We start from the raw sequence: 25,617 nt of genomic DNA, 5'->3' as shown, positions 1-25,617 counted from the left end.
ATTGTCTACATTTGCAATTATCCAGATTGTCAAAGACCTCGTGGACTCAATGAATGCAGTGAACTTAAAGAAAGGTTCACATATCTTAGCAGCGTCACTTGCGTCTCTGGGTTCTTGGTCTTTGAGATCCGGAGATGCCTGGGAAGATCTTATGGAGTCATGAGGTGTCTCGGTGCTGCCGATACCTCTGCAGGTTAATGAAGGTCCAAGTCTTGAGGGTCCTGGCGCTGCCTGTCTGACAGTATGGTTGTGAGACTTGGACTCTAACCAGTGACCAAGGTGACGACTGGATGTGTTAGGTACCAGGTCTCTTCAGAGGATGCTTGAGTACTTCTGGAATGAGTTTTCATGACTTGTCAAACAAACAGTGACTTTGGGAGAATCAGGTGAGGAGGATCATCTGCATTCTGAGGAAGCATTAGCTTCGACATTTGTGTGCCGTGTGGTGTATTTCTCTGTGGTGTGATCCAGCATGCAGGTGGCTTAGTGTTATCAGTAGTAGCAAATCACACCCCCTTCATCAAAACTGGACTTCATGGCCATCCAGCTGAAACCTCCATTGCTGAAAAATGGTAAATGGACTGCATTTATGTAGTGCTTTTCAATCTGCAGCAGAAACTGAAAGCACTTTACAACGATGCCTCACATTCACACAGACATGCCAATGTCTGGATGCTGCCATACAAGGTGCTCACTACACACTGGGAGCAACTAGCGGATTAAGGATCTTTCCCAAGGGCCCTTAGTGATTTTCTGGTCTGGCTGGGTTTTGAACCAGACCACTAGACCATCACCTCCTCTGGAAAAATGAAGCCAATGCGGAAATGCCAAAAAAAAAAAAAAAACTGCAGTTCCTTGAATGGCTACTTGAGGCTTGGCTGAAAAAGTTAGTCAATTCCATAGAAGCCAATGTGATAATACGAATGAATGAATTTATTTTGCACACACAGACCAAAAATAACAAAGTAAACTTACAAAGAAAACAATCCAACAATGCACCCATGTAACAAAAAAAATAAAAATCTATACATATGTATATAAAAATATACATATACCCATGATAACAAATACAAAATATAAATTAATCACTGAACTAAAATTCCAAAACACAAACATGCAAACATCAGTGCACCATGCTCAAACCCAAAACAAAACAAAATCGATAAACCTAATTTATCATGCTATAACCAGGCATGCACATAACTGGTACTCATGGTACTTTGTTAAAAATAAATGATGTGCAGCAGAAAACACAAGGGAAGGACTTCATAAGAGGAAAGCAGTGACAGATTGTAGGAAAGTGTTTCCCTCTGCTGTGCATCAATGATGTTTAGCGCACACGAGCACCATGAGTACCAGTTATGTGCACCCCAGGATATTACAAGTAATTAGATTATTTTTGTGGAGCCTTTTAAAGCCAACCAAGTTACAGAGTGATTTTATGTTATTATGGGGTGTTGTGAGTAGAATTTTAAGGGAAAATTAATTTACTCCATTTTGGAATAAGGTGGTAACATGAATGTAGAAAAAGTGAAGCACTGTGAATACTTTCTGGATGCACTGTAAAGCTACGACTAATTAGAGATGTAGTCAGTTTGAGTGACAGCTGTGTGCCACGGGACCTGCTAGCACTGGCTGCTAGCTGCAGTGGACTTGGCCGTGTTTGTCTTTTCTGAGTATTGTATTAAAATAACTGAAATAATACAGCTTCCTGTGTGCTTAATTATGGCAACTGACCATTAAACGAAGTCTGTCTTCTAGTATTTTTAAATTCACACTGTTAGCACTAATTAGCAGGTACTGATGGTGTGATAACTTTACCCACATTGATGGGTCCATGGTGGCCGTGTTTGCCGGTCTGGCCCACTCCACACTCTTTTACACATTGATGGGATGGCTGGAAGTCTGCTGGCAACAATAGAAACTGCCCCACATGGGCTTCAGTCCCATTTTTTAGAACACCATTATTAAAGTTTTGTCCGGTATCTATAATGACCACATGCAGTTTAGATGCGACGCCTCCACAATCTCTGCACAAACAGCCACAATCTCTCAGGCAGGCAATTTATTTCAAGATCACAGATCAGAAATAATTTTGGGTAAATGTGACACCATAAGCACCCCACAGTAAATCTAACTAAATGACAGTTATCTTGGTGGCTTCCCTCACCTGTCTCGGATTCATTTTTTGAGGACAGCCCCGCTCTGGACAGACAGACAGACTGACTGTACTGTGTCATGATCTTCATAGCATTTAATTACTGAATTTACTGAAGAAAATGTTTTTGTTTTGCTGCTTTATTTCTCTTTCAGTACTTTAGATTCTGAGTCCTGAGACTGTAATGTGGCCATGGAGGCTTCAGACGGGTCTGAACACCCTGTTTGTCTGCTGACAGTAAACAGTCTGAACGGAGGAGGTTTGAATTCTAACACGGAGCGACTCCCCTCGGGGCAAAAAACAAGAGAAGATGGCAGCTAACGTGTTTGTCTCCTTCCTCTACATGTTCTGGGCTTCATGCAGGCGCGGCGGCGCCGGCCGGGCTGCTGATCCAATTCTCGAGCCCTTCGGTAATGAGGGACTGGATGGCACACAGGACAGCAGGGAGCAGCTTGTTAGCTGAGTCCTCTGCCAGGAAAGGTGGGACCGAGGTTCTGTTGCGCTTTAATTGGACGATCCTGTCAGCGCGCCTGTCTCGATTGGACAAGATGTCAGACTTTCAGCCTGTTCTGAAGAAAATGCGCCGGCATCAACATATTAACAATGCAGGCTCACGTCGGAACATTTTACAGGCTGCAATTTGACTCTGTGTCTCAATTTAATGCCAAAGGAACTGAAAAAAAAGAAAATACCCAAAAAGTGAGTCTAAGGGTTAGGGTTAGGGTTAGGGTTACCCTAACCCTAACCCTAACTTTGAATGTAAAATAAACTTGAGACAGATGGACTTCATTGAAGTGACTGTAGTTCCCAGAATATATATCCATTGAGCCTTGTGATTTGATTTGATTTAATTGCTCTGAGAGCTGTGCGCACGCAGCAGCCTGCAGAAAAACCATCACACTCAACACCATCTTTTATCCAGAGCTTAATATTTTTTGTTGCACCCAGTCTGAGTGCTTTTAAGTTGAAAAGCTCAACTTTTCAGACACGTGCCGTAATGTCACTGAAGTGCTTTTTCAGGCAAACAAGAGAAGAACAAAAAAAATTGCACGATGCATGTGTGTGTTGGTTCGAGGAAGTCACTGTTGGTGCAGTTTTGACCTGGTTTTGCGACACAGTTTCATGGCGCACTGACCTGTTCACAGTGAGTTCACAGTGAGACATGTTTCATTTTTGCTGGAGTTGCACATAAAACAAATGTACGAGTAAAGATCTTGTATTTATTTTTTAGAATAGGACACCTGCTGTTTCCTGCATTCTCTCATCTTGCACTTGTCTTCTTCTTCGCTCTGTTCTCTCCCTCTTCTCTCGAACCTCTTCCTCTGCCAGTAATATGAACATGTGGGTCCAATGCAGCTACTAACACAACAACCTAAACCTCCAGGTTGGAGTTGTGCGGATGCCTAAAAGCTTTCTCTTTTGGGCACCACAGTACAGTCTGCTGTGATTCTATTGCAGAATTACATCATGTTAGTGGAAGACTTTTTTAAAACTTCCACAAACTCGGACCCAGTTATGAAACATTTCTACCCCATCCTCGGACCAAAGGCTTGATGACATAACTTCTCGAGGTATCACTGACCCCGGCAGAGGTCTGTGCTCCGCCACGCTACACAATAAAATCCTGTTTGTATCTGAAATAATTCATCTCAAAATTTAAACGAAGTGAGACGATGTCAGCATTGCATTTGTGTTGCTACCTTTAAAGATTTCATTTGAAACTACAGTTTGAAGGTCTAAATGTTTTGGGGAAGCGGGCTGCAATCCAGATCTTTGGCACAAGTCTGACAACCATGAAGTCCAATTTTCAGACTTGTCGTGTGTTGGAGCTGAAACATACACAGAATAACTTGCTAAGAATAACAAGACATGTTACCTTGAAAGCAAAACTCAAATGGTGCGTGACAACATTAGGTGGGATGAGAAGGAAAGCGTGGTTTGAGGAACGGTGTTACTGTCAGATGTGATGCCGGTGGCCTCGTCAAACTCTGCTGACACGTTCAGGAGACAAACACAAACTGCTGCTGCTGAACAGAAATGCAGCCACTGAAGGATTCTGTGACATCTGTGTGAGAACTTTCAGGCCTGAGACAAACTCAGGTTGAGTCAAACGTCACAAAATAACAACATGACGATGACACAAAACTGTCAGTGAGCATGTTGGAATTCCACCAGGATCCTGTTTACCAGCAGGTTCAGTCAAAAACTGATGAGGTTATTTGCAAAAAACATGATGACACAATTACCTCGAACCCAGAAAACAAACTGTTAAACCGTCCCAAAAGCACTTTTACATAATTAAGTTAATGATGTCACACGCCAAATCTTTGTGAGGAGGTTTTCATGACATCGTACGGAGTGATTACGAAGAAAGAGACACAATGGTTGATTAACGAGCAGGACGTCGACTCTGAGAAATCACCGACATAACGGGTGATTAACGAGCAGGACGTCGACTCTGAGAAATCACCGACATAACGGGTGATTAACAAGCAGGACGTCGACTCGGAGAAATCACCGACATAACGGGTGATTAACGAGCAGGACGTCGACTCTGAGAAATCACCGACATAACGGGTGATTAACGAGCAGGACGCCGACCCTGAGAAATCACCGACATAACGGGTGATTAACGAGCAGGACATCGACCCTGAGAAATCACCGACATAACGGGTGATTAACGAGCAGGACGTCGACTCTGAGAAATCACCGACATAACGGGTGATTAACGAGCAGGACGTCAACTCTGAGAAATCACCGACATAACGGGTGATTAACGAGCAGGACGTCGACTCTGAGAAATCACCGACATAACGGGTGATTAACGAGCAGGACGTCGACTCTGAGAAATCACCGACATAACGGGTGATTAACGAGCAGGACGTCGACCCTGAGAAATCACCGACATAACAGGTGATTAACGAGCAGGACGTCGACTATGAGAAATCACAGACATTTCGGGTGATTAACGAGCAGGACGTCGACTCTGAGAAATCACCGACATAACGGGTGATTAACGAGCAGGACGTCGACTATGAGAAATCACAGACATATCGGGTGATTAACGAGCAGGACGTCGACTCTGAGAAATCATAGACGTATCGGGTGATTAACGAGCAGGACGTCGACTCTGAGAAATCACCGACATAACGGGTGATTAACGAGCAGGACGCCGACCCTGAGAAATCACCGACATAACGGGTGATTAACGAGCAGGACGCCGACCCTGAGAAATCACCGACATAACGGGTGATTAACGAGCAGGACGTCGACCCTGAGAAATCACCGACATAACGGGTGATTAACGAGCAGGACGCCGACCCTGAGAAATCACCGACATAACGGGTGATTAACGAGCAGGACGTCGACTATGAGAAATCACCGACATAACGGGTGATTAACGAGCAGGACGCCGACCCTGAGAAATCACAGACATATCGGGTGATTAACGAGCAGGACGTCGACTCTGAGAAATCACCGACATAACGGGTGATTAACGAGCAGGACGTCGACCCTGAGAAATCACCGACATAACGGGTGATTAACGAGCAGGACGTCGACTATGAGAAATCACCGACATAACGGGTGATTAACGAGCAGGACGTCGACTATGAGAAATCACCGACATAACGGGTGATTAACGAGCAGGACGCCGACCCTGAGAAATCACAGACATATCGGGTGATTAACGAGCAGGACGTCGACTATGAGAAATCACCGACATAACGGGTGATTAACGAGCAGGACGCCGACCCTGAGAAATCACCGACATAACGGGTGATTAACGAGCAGGACGTCGACTATGAGAAATCACCGACATAACGGGTGATTAACGAGCAGGACGTCGACTATGAGAAATCACCGACATAACGGGTGATTAACGAGCAGGACGCCGACCCTGAGAAATCACAGACATATCGGGTGATTAACGAGCAGGACGCCGACTCTGAGAAATCACCGACATAACGGGTGATTAACGAGCAGGACGCCGACCCTGAGAAATCACCGACATAACGGGTGATTAACGAGCAGGACGCCGACCCTGAGAAATCACCGACATAACGGGTGATTAACGAGCAGGACGTCGACCCTGAGAAATCACCGACATAACGGGTGATTAACGAGCAGGACGTCGACCCTGAGAAATCACAGACATATCGGGTGATTAACGAGCAGGACGTCGACTCTGAGAAATCACAGACATAATGGGTGATTAACGAGCAGGACATCGACCCTGAGAAATCACCGACATAACGGGTGATTAATGAGCAGGATGTCGACCCTGAGAAATCACCGACATAACGGGTGATTAACGAGCAGGACGCCGACTCTGAGAAATCACCGACATAACGAGTGATTAACGAGCAGGACGCCGACTCTGAGAAATCACAGACATGATCCATGATCGAATAAACACCAAGAAATAGACATCATTGTGATGAACAAGCAAACACCAAGAAATCAACAACATGATCGGCGATGAACAAGCAAATGGCAAGAAGTCAACAACATGATCAGTGATCTATGATTATGGTTGTCAACTCTGAGAAATCATCGACATGTCATGTGATTAATGAGCAAACGTGAAGACATATTCATTTTAGGCCTCCTGCTTTTCTACCTTTATATAGCACCCCTTGGGCACATATTGTGGCGTTTTGGGATTACTATTCAATGCTATGCTGATGATACTCAGTTATACATGCTGATAACTGCTGGTAATCTCATCCACATAAAGTTCTTAGAAGATTGCCTTGCATCAGTGAGAAGCTGGATGTCTAGCAACTTCCAACTTTAAACTCTGATGAGAATGAAATGATGGTTCTTGGTCCACTGAGACATCGGCATCAATTTGACCAGTTAATGCTTAGTCTAGGCTCGTGTGTCTGCTTTCTTCCACCTGGGAAATATAGCGAAGATTCGTCCCATCCTGTCTATGGCTGATGCTGAGACCCTGATCCATGTGTTTGTTTCTTCTAGATTGGACTACTGTAATGTTGTACTGTAATGCACTGAGTGTTTCTTTCTCTTTTTGCTCTATATGCACCACTCTGCATTTAATCATTAGTGATTGATCTCTGCTCTCTTCCACAGCATGTCTTTTTCCTGGTTCTCTCCCTCAGCCCCAACCAAAATAACAACATGACGATGACACAAAACTGTCAGTGAGCATGTTGGAATTCCACCAGGATCCTGTTTACCAGCAGGTTCAGTCAAAAACTGATGAGGTTATTTGCAAAAAACATGATGACACAATTACCTCGAACCCAGAAAACAAACTGTTAAACCGTCCCAAAAGCACTTTTACATAATTAAGTTAATGATGTCACACGCCAAATCTTTGTGAGGAGGTTTTCATGACATCGTACGGAGTGATTACGAAGAAAGAGACACAATGGTTGATTAACGAGCAGGACGTCGACCCTGAGAAATCACCGACATAACGGGTGATTAACGAGCAGGACGTCGACTCTGAGAAATCACCGACATAACGGGTGATTAACAAGCAGGACGTCGACTCGGAGAAATCACCGACATAACGGGTGATTAACGAGCAGGACGTCGACTCTGAGAAATCACCGACATAACGGGTGATTAACGAGAAGGACGTCGACCCTGAGAAATCACCGACATAACGGGTGATTAACGAGCAGGACGCCGACCCTGAGAAATCACCGACATAACGGGTGATTAACGAGCAGGACATCGACCCTGAGAAATCACCGACATAACGGGTGATTAACGAGCAGGACGTCGACTCTGAGAAATCACCGACATAACGGGTGATTAACGAGCAGGACGTCGACTCTGAGAAATCACCGACATAACGGGTGATTAACGAGCAGGACGTCGACCCTGAGAAATCACCGACATAACGGGTGATTAACGAGCAGGATGTCGACCCTGAGAAATCACCGACATAACGGGTGATTAACGAGCAGGACGTCGACTATGAGAAATCACAGACATATCGGGTGATTAACGAGCAGGACGTCGACTCTGAGAAATCACCGACATAACGGGTGATTAACGAGCAGGACGCCGACCCTGAGAAATCACCGACATAACGGGTGATTAACGAGCAGGACGCCGACCCTGAGAAATCACCGACATAACGGGTGATTAACGAGCAGGACACCGACCCTGAGAAATCACCGACATAACGGGTGATTAACGAGCAGGACGTCGACCCTGAGAAATCACCGACATAACGGGTGATTAACGAGCAGGACGTCGACCCTGAGAAATCACCGACATAACGGGTGATTAACGAGCAGGACGCCGACCCTGAGAAATCACCGACATAACGGGTGATTAACGAGCAGGACGTCGACCCTGAGAAATCACCGACATAACGGGTGATTAACGAGCAGGACGTCGACCCTGAGAAATCACCGACATAACGGGTGATTAACGAGCAGGACGTCAACCCTGAGAAATCACAGACATATCGGGTGATTAACGAGCAGGACGTCGACTCTGAGAAATCACAGACATAATGGGTGATTAACGAGCAGGACATCGACCCTGAGAAATCACCGACATAACGGGTGATTAATGAGCAGGATGTCGACCCTGAGAAATCACCGACATAACGGGTGATTAACGAGCAGGACGCCGACTCTGAGAAATCACCGACATAACGAGTGATTAACGAGCAGGACGCCGACTCTGAGAAATCACAGACATGATCCATGATCGAATAAACACCAAGAAATAGACATCATTGTGATGAACAAGCAAACACCAAGAAATCAACAACATGATCGGTGATGAACAAGCAAATGGCAAGAAGTCAACAACATGATCAGTGATCTATGATTATGGTTGTCAACTCTGAGAAATCATCGACATGTCATGTGATTAATGAGCAAACGTGAAGACATATTCATTTTAGGCCTCCTGCTTTTCTACCTTTATATAGCAGCCCTTGGGCACATATTGTGGCGTTTTGGGATTACTATTCAATGCTATGCTGATGATACTCAGTTATACATGCTGATAACTGCTGGTAATCTCATCCACATAAAGTTCTTAGAAGATTGCCTTGCATCAGTGAGAAGCTGGATGTCTAGCAACTTCCAACTTTAAACTCTGATGAGAATGAAATGATGGTTCTTGGTCCACTGAGACATCGGCATCAATTTGACCAGTTAATGCATAGTCTAGGCTCGTGTGTCATACATCACACTGACAAAGTGAGGAACCTTGGGGTAATTTTTGATCCTATATTGTCCTTTGAGCTCCACATTGGAGATGTTGCAAGGACTGCTTTCTTCCACCTGGGAAATATAGCGAAGATTCGTCCCATCCTGTCTATGGCTGATGCTGAGACCCTGATCCATGTGTTTGTTTCTTCTAGATTGGATTACTGTAATGTTGTACTGTAATGCACTGAGTGTTTCTTTCTCTTTTTGCTCTGTATGCACCACTCTGCATTTAATCATTAGTGATTGATCTCTGCTCCCCTCCACAGCATGTCTTTTTCCTGGTTCTCTCCCTCAGCCCCAACCAGCCCCAGAAGAAGACTGCCCCTCCCTGAGCCTGGTTCTGCTGGAGGTTTCTTCCTGTTAAAAGGGAGTTTTTCCTTCCCACTGTGGCCAAGTGCTTGCTCACAGAGGGTCGTTTTGACCGTTGGGGTTTTTACATAATTATTGTATGGCCTTGCCTTACAATATAAAGCGCCTTGGGGCAACTGTTTGTTGTGATTTGGCGCTATATAAATAAAATTGATTTGATTTGATTCTATTTTCTGGTTTACCACAGTCCAGCATTAGGGCTCTCCCATTGGTTCAAAATGCTGCAGCCAGACTTTTGACACAAAGCAGAAAGTTTGACCACATTACACCCATTTTGGTGTCTCTTCACTGGCTTCCTGTCCCAGTGAGATCAGATTTTAAAATTGTTCACAGACTGGCACCTCCCTACTTAGCTGACCTAATTAAACCTTACGTACTGCGTAGGACTACTTTGTGTCCCCGGGGTGAATAGAGACTTAAGACGCACTTATTTTCCCTTTGGTATGACTAGCATACTGGCATAGTATGTTACAATGCTTTTTACTCTTTTAAATTTATTTTATTAGTAAACGGAGTGTGCCGCGGCCTCAACGTTATCTAAATTTTGGGTCTTTTAGTGAAGCTTAGGGCTAGTGGCCAGTGATCACCTTAGTATTTCTTGTGTTTTTTTTTTTTTGTTTGTTTTTTTGCTGACAAATTAAAAAAAAAAGCTGACAAATTTTATTGTATTTGTTGTCTTTCTGGTGCCTGATTCTGTTTTTTGTTTCTCTCTGTCTCTGTTTGAGGTGCGGCTCCATCCAGAGATGGGTGTGGTGTCTGTTCCTGAAACCCTCCTGTCCTGTGCACCAGCAACATTTTCTGTATATTGTTTTGTGAATTGTTTTGGAATTTGTGTTTGTAGCATGGCCCAAGCAGAGGGTCACCCCTTTGACCAGTCATTCCTCAGAGGAAGTTTTTCGTTACAACTTTTGCTCTGGGGGCTAGTCAGGCTAGACCTTACTTGTGTGAAGCACCTCGAGGCAACTTTGTTGTGATTTGGCACTATATCAACGAAGAAATTGAAATCAACATGTCATGTGATTAATGAGCAAGCTTGAAGAAATCATCAATACGACGGGTGATTAACAAGGGAGTTGTTAATGTTTAACAAAAATAGAATTTAAATAATTTTTGAAACAAAAGCCATAATTTGCAATTCAAATTGCAAACAATGAAAATGCAATATTCTGGTGGTTCACATATCAGTAATAAAAAATAATAATAATTAAAAAAATCAGTTGATGGATTTAAAATAAATAAATAAACCTACTGTGTCACAAAAGCCTTGTTTATAAATTAATTGTCAAGCAGATGACCTCTTCCAATGAATGTTTGGTGATGAAGGGAGTTCCACAGGGTTGTGTTTTAGGACCCATTATTTTCTCTCCCTATTTAAACCATGTGTGGCTACCTGACAAATGTGGTACATAACCAATTCGCTGATCACTCAGTCATTTACTCATCATCCTCTCACTCCTCAGACTGCATTTGAGTTACTAGCAAATGCTGCTAAAAATAAAGTCACACTTCTCACAAATGGAAGTATGTTCAGAAACTGTTCCAAAGTTGACTGTTTCTGACAGAACAGAGACTGAATGTAATGTGCAGTGAGCTCTGACTGATATTTATTTTCTCTATTGTTCACTCACTTGCTCTTGGAAAACAGATTTAAAGACAATGATTACATAAAATAAAAAGCAGTGACTTCTTTTATGTAACAATGTGAACCCAAACACTGCCCCTTGCGGTTGGATTCTTGACTGAGTTCAATAATGGTATCAAATAAAATAAGGCAAGTCCGACTTTACCTGTCTCTGATGTTGCACGTGTCAAATTGAACCTCGTTGTAATTTCCCAGCAGGCCTTGCTGGATGTGGTTGAGGTTGGCCAGCTGGCCGTTGATGAAAATGAGCCGCATGCAGCCCTGGAAGGCCGGAGTCGTCCGGCAGTCTGTGGAGGGGCAGCCTGAGCAGGGACAGAACAGGACAAACCGTCAGACACTTTGAATTCAACACAAAAACAACCAGGGGGGGGGAAAGACTTTTCATGCATAAAGAAAACCAGAGCATCCTCATTTCAGGGAGACAATTGTGTTGAAATACAATTATGGTCACAGGTAAATTAAAAAAATACAATTCAAATCTTTATGCTGCACTAATTGCCTGTGGAGCTGAAATGATTTCTCAGTTTCTGAGCAAACTGAATCATAAAAACCAGCAAATCAAATGTTTTGCTTTGAGGAATCGTTTAATTTATGGGAAATTTTAAAACCGTGCGTGCCGTGTTTCTGGACGTGCTGCACGATGGTGTGTGTGTGGGGGGAATACAGACAAAGTGCCCGTAGAGAGGTTCCGACCCACTTTATTCCTGTTCTCACTTTCACAGATATGTATCCCAGAAGGTCGGTGTTTGAATCCTTGGGAAGTCTTTGAGATCCCCAGAAGGACGTTGGAGATGAAAAAGGATATTCCATCAGTGCTGTGGTCTTATTTTAACTGTGGGAGCATTTTCAATAGATACAAATTTCCATTGCAAACTCAGACATTTGATAATCTCTCGCATTTCTGTGGAGCTCGCAACATCGCCTCCCACCATGTGACAACAGAAAGGGGTTTGCCAGAAGGGCAAAGGTTGTGCAGACGTTACACTGCGGTTGAGCAACGGCTGGTTTTCCACCAGTCACATGGTACAAGTCCAACATGAAACCGAGCACCGGATCACAGTCCGAGGGGAATATCTGTGGAAAAACCTGGCTTCTCAGAGCAAACTCCTCTCGTCCGAGGCTCCTTTGTGATGGTTTACGGTGGACGGGGTCGATGTGGGTCATGCTGCACTTCTCTGTGCATTACTGAGAATACGAGCCTCAATAAATCAAATCAAATTGTAACTGCTTTCTTCAGCGCTGCTGCATCCCACCTGATTACTCCATCAATTAGAAAACAGAACAGCTGCAGTGATGAATTTAACTCTCATAAAATCCACAAACAACAAACCCGATGAAAGAAAGAACGCCGAACGATTGTTTGTTTATTTCAACTGGCTTTTTGCAAAAACAGGATGACATGACAACCAGAGGTCCTCGTCTCACAGCTGGTGCTATGCAGTAGCTGCTCGTTTGGGGAGGGTGCCACACAGTTTCTGGGGAAACAGGGACGCAGAATTATCTTTTATTCTTTCATCTAAACAGGAACTACTTGGAGAAATGGATGCCGGGAATTAAATTCTGGCAAAATCTGCACAATTATGTTTGCTCAAAAATAAACTTTTGCAGATTATAGCAAGAACCACAACGATCTCCGTGGCAGTTACCTTCAATGTGCATAATTATAATAATCCACGGGCCAAGAAGGTTTTCAGGATCACTTTAGGGAAGTAAACAACACTTATGGCCCCTTCACACATACTGCGAAGATTCGTCTGAAAACGGCAAAACAGTGCAAAACAGTTCTAAATTCATGCACGAAACATCGTGCCGATGGGCAGGTGTGCATGAACCCGGTGCGAGAGTTCGTGCACGCGCTGGTGTCCGTCAAGCAGGAACAGTGCCAGGTGCACCACATGGTGCCGCATGGTGGCAAGAGTGCAACAGGCCACACATTTTCTAAGTGCCATGCAAGCGGTGTTAGATGTTCGTGTGTGCCACCTGGAATTTAGCTGACACCTGCTGCGAGAGGGTGCAATGGGTTTGCACAGCGCACACTTTCAGGCACTTGTGTGCGCAAATGTGTACGAGGCGCTGGAGGCAGGGACGACATTACACGGTTTGCACACGATTCCTGTGTCATGCGCAATAAGTGTGCACTTTGTCCAAACTTTGCATTATGTGTGAAGGGGCCCTTACAATCCAGCCTCAGTGGACCATGACCCACTCAAAATGTGTGGTGGCCATCCAGTGAGGTAGCTGTAGTCAGCAGTGTTGCCACAGTTACTTTGAAAAAGTAATCCAATTACTGATTACTGATTACTCCTTGAAAAAGTAACTTAGTTACTTTACTGATTACTCAATTGTATAAGTAACTAAGTTAGATTACTAGTTACTTTTTTAGTTACTTTCCCCAGCTGCCGACAACAACCCACGTCAACATGACAATGATACCTGTTTTGCCAAAACTCACTTTATAGTCACCCTTTCTTGACTTCAATGAAAATAAATACTTGTTTTATAAAAAGTAAAATAAAGACGTCTTTCTTGACCTCATATTTAACTGTTGACAGCACTGTAACAGTAAAACTTGCAATTTCAAACCTACATTGTTTATAAATGTAACTATTAAATTCTAACATTTTTCTAACATTTAAATTCTCTAAACATTTTACTTGTCGAAATTATTATTATTTTAAGCAGTATTAGTAGTTGTAGTACAAAACGACTTCAAAACTGGACCTTTAATCTAGGGGTGTTGTGGGGGAGGGGGCACATCCCTGCCCCACGACCCCATTCCATCTGGATTCGCCCCTGCTTTGGCGTTTGAGCACAAAGAATGGATAACATTTATTTATGCAGAAAACAGGACCAGATTTACACGTAAGAAAGTTTTATTGCGTTTTCACATCATGTGGTCCTCAGAAAGAGAGTTTAGGTGCATTTGAGTTGAAAATAGTGTTAGTTGTTGACGCGTCGCGGAGGATCAGCTGTTTTTAACGAGACGATACAGAGCAGCTCAGCTCAGAATTCTAAATAAAGGAGGAAAAAAGTATAAAAATGTCTTTGTAAAGCTCAGTGCAGGTGTGCTGATCACCGCCCTTTAAGAGGTGAGGACGAGTCGAGCAGCTGCAAAAAAACGCGGATGAAAAGCTCACAGCTCGCTTAAAGTGGGACGTTCAGTCGAACTCCGACCTCCTGCCCACGGACCAAGTTTAATGCTGATATCGACCCACAATGAAAAATAATAGTAACGCACAGTGACATGGAGAAGTAACTTTAATCTGATTACTGATTTGGAAAGATTAACGCGTTAGATTACTCGTTACAAAAAAAGTGGTCAGATTAGAGTAACGTGTTACCGGCATCACTGGTAGTCAGGTAGGGGTCAATAAACAATTACACAGGCAACAACATTTAAAAATGTTCCAAACATACTTAAAAGTATCCCACATGATTTGTCTGATCTTAAAGATTCCAAAAAGGTATAGTTTGGACCAGGAGCCACCAACCCTGTTCCTGGAGGGCACCTGACCTGCATGTTTTTCACGTCTACCTACTCAAGTCACACCTGATTTTTTTTTAAATGGTATTTTCCTGGTCTTGATTGGTTGAACACACCTGATAGAGTTAATTGTGTTGGAGTGGAACAGGGAGAGTTAGAAAACATGCAGGGCAGGTGCCTCCAGGAACAGGGTCGGTGACCCCTGCTCGACTATGAGTTATGGAGTACAGGGTTCAAAGCTAAAGTTGGTCCAATTTTATTAAAAAGCATAAAAACACGGTACAACGTTATTCATCACCTCTGATAAGAAGTAATGTTGTCAGTAGTGTTTGCTCATTAGCTTGTTTGTTAGCAGGATAACTGAAGAAATATTGAAATGGTTTTAATGAAATTTTGGAGAGACAATCGATCATGTTCGATCATCATCGATCGAAGCATTAATTAATGGTAGGGCTGCTCAAGGAAGCCCTACCATTATTTAATGCTTCGATCTTAAATATGATCAATCTATCTTTGTTAGTTGGCTATGTACCACAGGCTTTTAAGGTGGCAGTAATTAAACCATTACTTAAAAAGCCATCACTTGACCCAGCTATCTTAGCTAATTATAGGCCAATCTCCAACCTTCCTTTTCTCTCAAAAATTCTTGAAAGGGTAGTTGTAAAACAGCTAACTGATCATCTGCAGAGGAATGGTCTATTTGAAGAGTTTCAGTCAGGTTTTAGAATTCATCATAGTACAGAAACAGCATTAGTGAAGGTTACAAATGATCTTCTTATGGCCTCGGACAGTGGACTCATCTCTGTGCTTGTTCTGTTAGACCTCAGTGCTGCTTTTGATACTGTTGACCATAAAATTTTATTACAGAGATTAGAGCATGCCATAGGTATTAAAGGCACTGCGCTGCGGTGGTTTGAATCATATTTATCTAATAGATTACAATTTGTTCATGTAAATGGGGAATCTTCTTCACAGACTAAGGTTAATTATGGAGTTCCACAAGGTTCTGTGCTAGGACCAATTTTATTCACTTTATACATGCTTCCCTTAGGCAGTATTATTAGACAGCATTGCTTAAATTTTCATTGTTACGCAGATGATACTCAGCTTTATCTATCCATGAAGCCAGAGGACACACACCAATTAGCTAAACTGCAGGATTGTCTTACAGACATAAAGACATGGATGACCTCTAATTTCCTGCTTTTAAACTCAGATAAAACTGAAGTTATTGTACTTGGCCCCACAAATCTTAGAAACATGGTGTCTAACCAGATCCTTACTCTGGATGGCATTACCTTGACCTCTAGTAATACTGTGAGAAATCTTGGAGTCATTTTTGATCAGGATATGTCATTCAATGTGCATATTAAAGAAATATGTAGGACTGCTTTTTTGCATTTGTGCAATATCTCTAAAATTAGAAAGGTCTTGTCTCAGAGTGATGCTGAAAAACTAATTCATGCATTTATTTCCTCTAGGCTGGACTATTGTAATTCATTATTATCAGGTTGTCCTAAAAGTTCTCTGAAAACCCTTCAGTTAATTCAAAATGCTGCAGCTAGAGTACTGACGGGGACTAGAAGGAGAGAGCATATCTCACCCATATTGGCCTCTCTTCATTGGCTTCCTGTTAATTATAGAATAGAATTTAAAATTCTTCTTCTTACTTATAAGGTTTTGAATAATCAGGTCCCATCTTATCTTAGGGACCTCATAGTACCATATCACCCCAATAGAGCGCTTCGCTCTCAGACTGCAGGCTTACTTGTAGTTCCTAGGGTTTGTAAGAGTAGAATGGGAGGCAGAGCCTTCAGCTTTCAGGCTCCTCTCCTGTGGAACCAGCTCCCAATTCAGATCATGGAGACAGACACCCTCTCTACTTTTAAGATTAGGCTTAAAACTTTCCTTTTGCTAAAGCTTATAGTTAGGGCTGGATCAGGTGACCCTGAACCATCCCTTAGTTATGCTGCTATAGACTTAGACTGCTGGGGGGTTCCCATGATGCACTGAGTGTCTCTTTCTCTTTTTGCTCTGTATGCACCACTCTGCATTTAATCATTAGTGATTGATCTCTGCTCCCCTCCACAGCATGTCTTTTTCCTGATTCTCTCCCCTCAGCCCCAACCAGTCCCAGCAGAAGACTGCCCCTCCCTGAGCCTGGTTCTGCTGGAGGTTTCTTCCTGTTAAAAGGGAGTTTTTCCTTCCCACTGTCACCAAGTGCTTGCTCACAGGGGGTCGTTTTGACCGTTGGGGTTTTTCTGTAATTATTGTATGGCTTTTACCTTACAATATAAAGCGCCTTGGGGCAACTGTTTGTTGTGATTTGGCGCTATATAAATAAAATTGATTTGATTTGATTTGATGTTCTGGTAAATACCTGACTGCATTTGGGAGGTGATCAGGAATATTTACTGGAACTTAGCTCCTGAAGAATGTATGGCAGATAACAACATTTAATACAAAAAGTTTATATATATATATTTGATTTAGAAATTGATCCAGAACATATTTTGAATCCTGAAGAATTTTTAATATGTAGTCTTGGCAGAGGTATGAACTCTCTGAGTACCTCATAGTATTTGTATAGTGTGTGTGTGTAAATGCACTTGACTTCAGAGCAGCCTTTTGGCCGTCAATGCGGCCACACTACAGTCATGCACATCACACACGAGTACACTTCAGTGCGTGTGAAAATGACGACTGCCTTGGAGTTGCACCAGGAAAGACTCTAATGCTGCGCTGAGCGCCGCTTTCCACCATGTGTGAGATCGGCCCATAGTTTGATAAACCTAACCAGTTATGTAAAAACTGCACAATCGAAGTATGATCCAACTCATTTATATGATGTGTTTGTTGCCCTCTACTCGACAGTTTATCTCTGTCATGATGTCGTGTTGCTGCACCCAATCACCATCAGGAACTCTGATGCTTCCTAATGCGCTACGAATAAACACCGAGTGTCTGACGGACCGTTGGGACTCAGCAGACACAACTTCCAGGAAAATGTCAATTACTGTGGCACTGCTGAGAACTCTGGGTAAATAATGTAAACTGGCAACTGTGAAGGACGGGCAATTAAAGGTAAAATGCAGCCAATTCATTGACTGAGTCAAACTGAGTGAGTGAATCGCTGCAGATGAAAGACTCCACCCCCTCCAGGTTTTGATCCCAGTAACTCAGAAACAATAGATGCTGCAATCTTGTAATTCAAGAAAATGAATGAGGACAACATATTTGAAATCTGGCGAATTCAGAGGTATCAGATCAATACAAGAGCAACTAGACATATCTGCCACCTGCTGGATTGTCAGAGCGTGCGGGATTGATGATGGATTTGGAACAGGTGTGGCTGTCGGTGAGACAGATGGACCATATCCACACAGAAACATATTAAATCAGAGAACTGATTATAAAACCCTGATAACGTCACACCTTCACAAAACCCTGCAGAAAGGATTTTGTGTGAATGGAGCAGAAGCAGACACTCCTTCCTTCTCTCACTCTCTAAATGTACACAGGTGTGGTTTGAAGTATTATCTTGTTTGGAATGAGCTTGTTTCTCATTAGCTGAGTTTCCATTTCACATTTGTAATGTCTTTAAATGTTTAACACGCTCTCCATCTGTATTGTACCATATAGTTTAGGTCATGTGATGTTTTCTGTACATCACGTGACACAATATTGTAAAGAGTGTTTCTATTGCAGTTTTGCAAAGTAAAGCTTTTTCAAATCACCTGAAAAATGACCTCATGTGAACATAAAAACCTCTTTGTGATATTTTTTTTTTCTTTATCAAAATATAATTTGTCAATACACTGTATTGTTTTATGAAATGTGGAAGGTAATAGAAACCCGCCAAATGTCTTTGGTTTCTAAAGTTCTGGCACCCACTTTGACCATCGCTGCTTTTTCTATGAAAACAAAATTAAAAATCAATTGAGGACATCCACTGACCTCCAAAATAAAAGCTTCCTCTGGATTCAAGCTGTTCCCACTGTTCCATGGTGGAAGCAGGTTCATTATCCAGAGTTAAACTGATCTGCAGACTTCTGGTGTCGACACTCACAGAATGCCAAAGTCCATCGTTCACTTTGTGACCTGAGGAAGGAATCAATGAACAGGTTTAAAGACAAAACCAGACTGTAATAGTCAAAATCAGACAATCAAATCAGATTTCAACAACAAAAGTGAGGGTGTCCTCATCTGGACTGTCCTTCTGATCCTGATCAGAGGTCTTCAGTGGAGGATGCTGATATCGATGATGACCTGACTTTGGCTTTGTTCTGACTGCCAGTTCAAATCTGATTTATTACATATCTGATTTCTGACTGACTGTCCACAAACTGCAGAGCAAGCAACAAGATCTGATCTGTGTGTCCATGTTGCAGTCCTCATCTGCCATCTAATCCACATTGGTTGCTATAGAAATGAAAGTCACACAACAGCTGTCAAGTGTTAAAATGCTGCTACTAAATCAACACAGAGTCTACGTGTCACAGGGTCTGGATTATAACAAGAGTCATCAGGAGATGACATATATAAGTGCCTTTATAGTTTATTTTAAGGGAACGACTTTAAGAAAGCAGTTCGTGGCTGCAGCGCTCTTTCCATTACTTTAAAGTGCCGCCTGTTGTGTCACGTTTGTCCAGGCTCTTTAGAACAGTTGGAGCGGCGCCGCTTTCTGAGAGTCGATCAGAATCCAATGACGCCTATCGCGTCTCCCCAGAAGAGTGCAAGCGCCCCGGGTGTCCTTCTCTCCACTCGACTGGTTGTTCTGTGGAATAAACAGCATTGCCGAGAGTGATTGCTGGCGAGCTCCATCAGTGGAGGCGCCATCGCCGCTTACATCCATCTGTGCCTGCTGCTGGTGGAGCCACAGCCCAAACAACACCGCGCACATACAATGGCATTAATGTCTTCTCTGTGCCTATCATAAAACATTTGCCTGCACAACACCAGTAGAGGATTTTGTTTTTTAATCTCCCTGAGTTCCCCGCTGTGGCTGATGTGTCAGAAACACCTCTGCAGGCCCTCGGGACGCCGTCATGCTTCGATCACTTCACGGCCTTCCTGCACCAGTCACGACATTATGAAGCTCACGTCATTTTGTCACATCACCGTCTCTAAACCATTTCATCAACCAATCGACCCAAGTACATTTAATTCAGACATGAAATGTTTTCTGTCACTAGGATTTTAGTTTGTTTTTCAGTCACAGAAAACACATTTTCAAGATTTTCACCAAAGTTTCATCAGCCTCTGAGTTCGCCAGTTACAGCTCCGTTCCGCCTGATTCTGTCCTTACAATCCTGAAGTGTATCCGTGCAGTCTATCTGAATGTTTCGGACGTGGCTATGTCATCAGTTCTTCAGTACAGGACCAGCTGCTGCTGTTATGTGTGGAACAAACCATCACACATAAATATGTAATGCCACAGCCGTTAGATTCGTCGTCATTGTTGTTTTTGATCCCGTCAGTTAATTAAACAGAAAGATATTTCAAAAGGACACAAACTGGGTTCACTGAAATTTGGTGGCAAAGTACACCATGGCTCAAAGAAGAACTCAATACATTTTGTTGGCAATGCTGGTCAAACGGGAAGATCCTACCTTTGATCCTTGATCCTCTTTCATTTGATTCTGATTCACAAAGTCAAAAGTCAGGATCTGCCCCCATCATCCTTACTGGCTTGATCTTGACTGCCAAAATCAATTCAAGACAGACTCCGGGTTGCCACATCAGATGCAAGGTGGATGTTGATTTGGCACAAGCTTTACGCCAGATGCCCTTTGTGATGCAACTCCATATTATATGAAGGAATATGGCAGGGGTCGGGTTTGAACAGAAGCTTTTTGCTTTGAAACCAAGTGCACTAACCACTAAGGTCTTTGGCAATGAAAGATCAGCAATCAAGATCAGAGTTCTGGGATCTGGCACAAACGTCAGCAACTGCTATCAAAGATTGGGTTGAAACATCAGCTAAGAGACTCAAAGTTCTGTGATCAGGATCAAAGACCAGCCAACAGAATCAAATATTTGTGATCAAAATCAAAGATCAGTAAGCAGTATCAAAACATTGTGATCAGGATCAAAGCTTAAGAAAGAGAATGAAACCACTATGATTAAGATCAAAGACCTGTCAACAGAACCATGCTCTGTGATTGGGATCAAAGATCAACAAAGAGAATCAAATCTCTGTGACCAGCAGCAAAGATCAGCAACAAGACTCAAAACTTTGTGATCAGAAGCAAAAATTAGCCAAAAAAAAAAGAAAAAAGAAAAAAGAAAAAAAAAAAAACAGGAATAAATATCTATAAATATCAGGGATAATATATATAAATATATATAAATATCACAATCAAAACATCATTTGTATCATCAAACTTACACATCTTTGTTATAAGGCTTTGATAAAGAAATGTCTGGAATCATTGACATATTATGTATAATAAAACATAGATTTTTTTTTTTACTCCTATCAGTATCAGTCACCAAACAAATCCATGTGAGTCAGGCTGTACTTTGGACTGCTGCTGATGGTAAATTCAGATTTTAGGTGTTTCATGCTCCTGCAGATCTCTTGTGCTGCATCACTTCAAAAACCAGCAGCTTAATTTTGGGCATCATAGACGTGTGTCTCCTGTGCGTAAAACACACAGCATCATGTGCCATTTTGAAATGTATGATATTATTAACACAAGTGCAATTACGGGATACAGATCAATATTCCGTGCACATTAGCGCGCTCATGCAGTCGAGAGCATCACTTGATCAAGCTGCCGCTCCGCATTGCTCCCCCAGCTATTCAATTATTTAAGTGTCAAGCTTGAAAGAAAATAATGTGTTTTAAACAACCAGTTGACGTCCTAATAAAGCGCGAATGTGAGAAAAACATCAGGTTAAATGTTTTTTTATATATATTTTTAAAGCTCAGCAGCCCTGCAGCACCGTTTAATGACTCCAGCACGGCTGACTCGCCGCACTACATTTGACACCGTTATGAGGCCAGAACACAGAGGCAACGCCTGGCGATCCATTACGCTGAGCGTGCAACTTTTTAGGTGTCTGGAAATGATGTGAGGACTGAAATAGTGCAAAGAAAAAACAAAGTCCAAAAATTCTTAACTGTTCACCTGAAAAGAACATCACAGATCAGTGTAAAGATGTTTGAAAAGAACACCACATTAGATGAACGATGCCATGCCAGCTTAGCACAAAGACTAGAAGCAGGAAGTAGAAGCTAGCCTAGCTCACCTAAAAGTTCTGTTTTATCTTGTCAGCAGCAAAACTGGACAATCTCTCTCCAAGAATAAAACACTCAGTCTGTGCCAACACGGGTTTGGAACCCACTACCAAACCATTACTGCAGTCTGGGCTACAAGTCAGCGAGCAGTCGCGGCATTTTTCAATGGCAGACTTATAAACAACAACAAAAGATTTCTGATGTATATTTGTGTCACTTCTGTTTTCATTCATGTTTGATATTTTCTTTGAATTTTCCCAGGAAATATATATATTGACTTCACTCCTCTTGCTCCCTGTTTATTGTCAAATTATAAACATTTAAATGGACCAGCAGTACAACTAGTGAAACCTTACGTGCCGTCCTGCGCTCTCTGTGTGCAGGATTACTGAGTGTACCTGAGATAAAGCAGTTTTTATGGAATTTGCAAGTTGGGATCATAGAGTCTGACTCTGTCAAGTCTTTTAAATTCAGATTAAACACATGTTGGCTTTCCTTAACCTATACATTAGGACCAGGACATCTTTGCTTTTACGGGTATTGTTTAGTGTCTTTTTAATTTTGAAGTAAATTAAAAACTTTAAAAAAATTAAAGTAAAAAATAAAAGTGCTATATTAATAAAGTTGTTATTATTATTAATTTGGAATGCATCTGACTTTGTGCTAAAGAACAAACACAACTAAACAATTCAGCTTTATTGACTGTAACTGGCACTAATCTCACTATATATTCTATTCTGTTGTATTCTATCACTGGGAGGTCCATCTGGTGTGCAGTGAACTTTTTGATGTCTACGACCAAACTAACTGAGACTGAGTTTTTCATTTATTTCTTAGGGCCCCATCACACATAGTACAAATGTGGTCGAATTGCACATGAAGCAGGAATCGTATGCAAAATGTATAAAATCGTATGACGGGGGTGTGTCCGGCCACAGGAGCGGCTGTGGAGATCTGTGGATCTGGACATCACGGCTGGTGTTTGGACGGACATGAACGAACAACTGTCCACTGTGACGCGTGGGTGTCTGCTTGCTGTCATCACGTGGTCATACATAAAAACATACGTATATCACTGTTGCAATGGGCTGTAGCCAGGACGCACACGGTGCGCACATTGACAGTCTGCCCCAGGTTGAAACGGACTGTCAGATCATAGCACACTGTGGTGATCTGAATGTCATGTCACCCACGTGAGCTCTGTTCCACATGACACGGTGTCTGTCCTGTGGTGCGCTGTCCACAAGACACACGTGTTGGGCAGTACGTGCACGCATAGGGCCAGCTGGACACGCCACCAGCAGATGTGGACATGATAAGAGTGCCCTGCTTCTTATTCATGTCATTTCATGACTGTATGTCTGTTAACATGGGTCATCTACAGAGGAACAGAAGGATCATACTTGTATTGTCCCCTTGATAAGAGGGATTCAATAAAATGCAGTGTTGTTTTTATGGTGTGTGGGTTTGTTTATTTTTTTAAATACGTCTATGTCCTTCTTGATATCAGGCATTTTCCTGCACCTTTTAAAGGACAGTGATGGTAGCTCAGTGGTAATGTTTCCATCTGGTAATCAGAGCTTATGGGTTTGAATCCTGTGAGTGACTTTTTTTTAACCAGGGTTATTTAACCTCGGGGTTCTGTATTGCATCCAATTTTATGTATTATTCATATCAACCCAGTGATATTCACTAATTACACAGCTGGTTTTTATTTTATTGTTCTCCACATCAGCAGCATGATGTGGTGCAGCTGCTGGCACTGTGTTCCTGCTCGAAAGACACTATCGTGTGCACAAACCGTCGCACCGGGATCATGCACGCCCGCCTGTCGTCATGATGTTTTCGTGGTTTGCTCATATGAGGTGTTTTGCCGTGAGTCGCCCTGAGTTGTACTTATTCGTATTATGTGTGAAGGGGCCCTTAGTTTGGCCAAAGCAGATGGTAACCGTGTTGAGTCTGCTCTGCTTGATGTTTCTTCCTGAAATAAAAACAAACAAACAAACAAAGAGTTTTTCCTTACCTTTGTCATGAATATGCTTGCTCATGGGCTGGTGAAGGTTTAAATGTTCATGTAGCACCATGATGTGATTGTATTAAGAAATGGAATTTAATCCACAAAAACACACGCCTGCTGTTGACTTTCTTACACCAACTTTGGAAACAAAATGGCTCCATGTGTCACTTCTGTCGGGCTCATGTTGCTACTTTCAGTTCATCAGGACTCCAAATCAAACATTCATCAAGTTTGTCAGAATGATCCTCAAATTACAGCTGACAGGCTGAACTATGATGTGATTTGTTTTCACGCCTAATTTACTGTGAGTGACAAACTGAAACAAGTGTCTGTGATCAAAAACGCTTTACGGTGCCGTCACTGGAAAATGATTTTCCTGCACGTGTGTCTCCTGTCCTGCACAGCTTATTTTTGAAAGGATTTCAAGCATGAATCCTGCAGATTATCACCTGATAAAACTGAAAGCTGAAGCGAAATGGAGACAGACTGTTTGGAAAAATCGAATTTGTTTTTTATCACAGCGCAAATCGACAGTGAATGACGTGAGACAAACGAGCAAGGTGTGTGCGTGTGTGTGTGTACCTGTGTGCATTTTTGACATGTAGATCAAATTTATTTGAAGATGTTTTTGGTTTCAACGCCAAACATGATGCAACGCTGGATCTCGGCTTTTTACCAAAATCCCAGATCTTCAGGGTCTGAGGACCTGCTGCAGCCATCATCTGCCTTCACAGCTGTTGTGGTTCAAGCCGTCACCTCTTTTCAGGACTTCACCAGAGCCCCATTAGCTGTCTCATTTTCAGGATTCCTGTTTGGGCCTTCATGGCTACTGTGACAGCCACATATTTTTAGGTATCACATGAAATGTATTAATAATAATCATAATAATTAATAATAATTCTTATTATTTTAGTATTTTCCCTCTTTTTGGACATTTTTGGCTTCTGTTTCTGCTGAAATATTAGTGATTTGGAGAATTTTTTTTAAATGTCTCATATTATTTTTCCCTTCATATTTTAGGGTTCTGCCGTCCTGTCCAGGTTTGACCTCGCCTCAAGCCCTATAACGGCTGGGATTAGCTCAAGCTCCCCCCCCAACCCTTAATTGGAGTAAGAGGCTGAAGAAGAGTGAGTGAGTGAGTGAGTGAGTGAGTGAGTCACATAATGAGAAGCTAACTTGTTTCAAATAATGTCCAGTGATGAGGTCCTGAAATATGGCAAAATAACAGTGTTTTATCTGGATGCTTTAAAAAGTTATGACAAAAAAAGTGGCCAAAAAAACCCCACAATTTACAATCATGATTATTTTTATTATTGGACAACTGATGCTTTCGGTCTCCTTTCAGGAGTTATACTGACATGGTGTAAAGGAATAAATGGTAAATGGACTGCATTTATATAGCGCTTCTCCATCTGCATCAGACACTCAAAGTGCTTTACAATAATGCCTCACATTCACCCCGATGTCAGGCTGCTGCCATACAAGGCGCT

The 25,617-nt window shown here is 42.4% G+C and overlaps 1 protein-coding gene across 1 annotated transcript in view; it reads right to left on the bottom strand.

Annotated features, from left to right (window-relative positions):
* The window catches only part of cntnap5a (contactin associated protein family member 5a), a 267,130-nt gene that overhangs the window by 119,376 nt on the left and 122,137 nt on the right, over positions 1 to 25,617 (bottom strand). Inside the window, exons 9-10 of the mRNA XM_034186315.1 lie at positions 18,822 to 18,965; positions 11,526 to 11,682 (exon numbers count right to left, since the gene is read on the bottom strand). Coding sequence (XP_034042206.1) covers positions 11,526 to 11,682; positions 18,822 to 18,965 — 301 coding nt within the window. The remainder of the gene's footprint in view (positions 1 to 11,525; positions 11,683 to 18,821; positions 18,966 to 25,617) is intronic.

The sequence above is a fragment of the Thalassophryne amazonica genome, chromosome 14, assembly GCF_902500255.1.
Source record: "Thalassophryne amazonica chromosome 14, fThaAma1.1, whole genome shotgun sequence".
NCBI lineage: Eukaryota > Metazoa > Chordata > Actinopteri > Batrachoidiformes > Batrachoididae > Thalassophryne > Thalassophryne amazonica.
The sequence above is the reverse complement of the archived record's forward strand: the minus strand, read 5'-3'. Positions and strand labels throughout refer to the sequence as shown.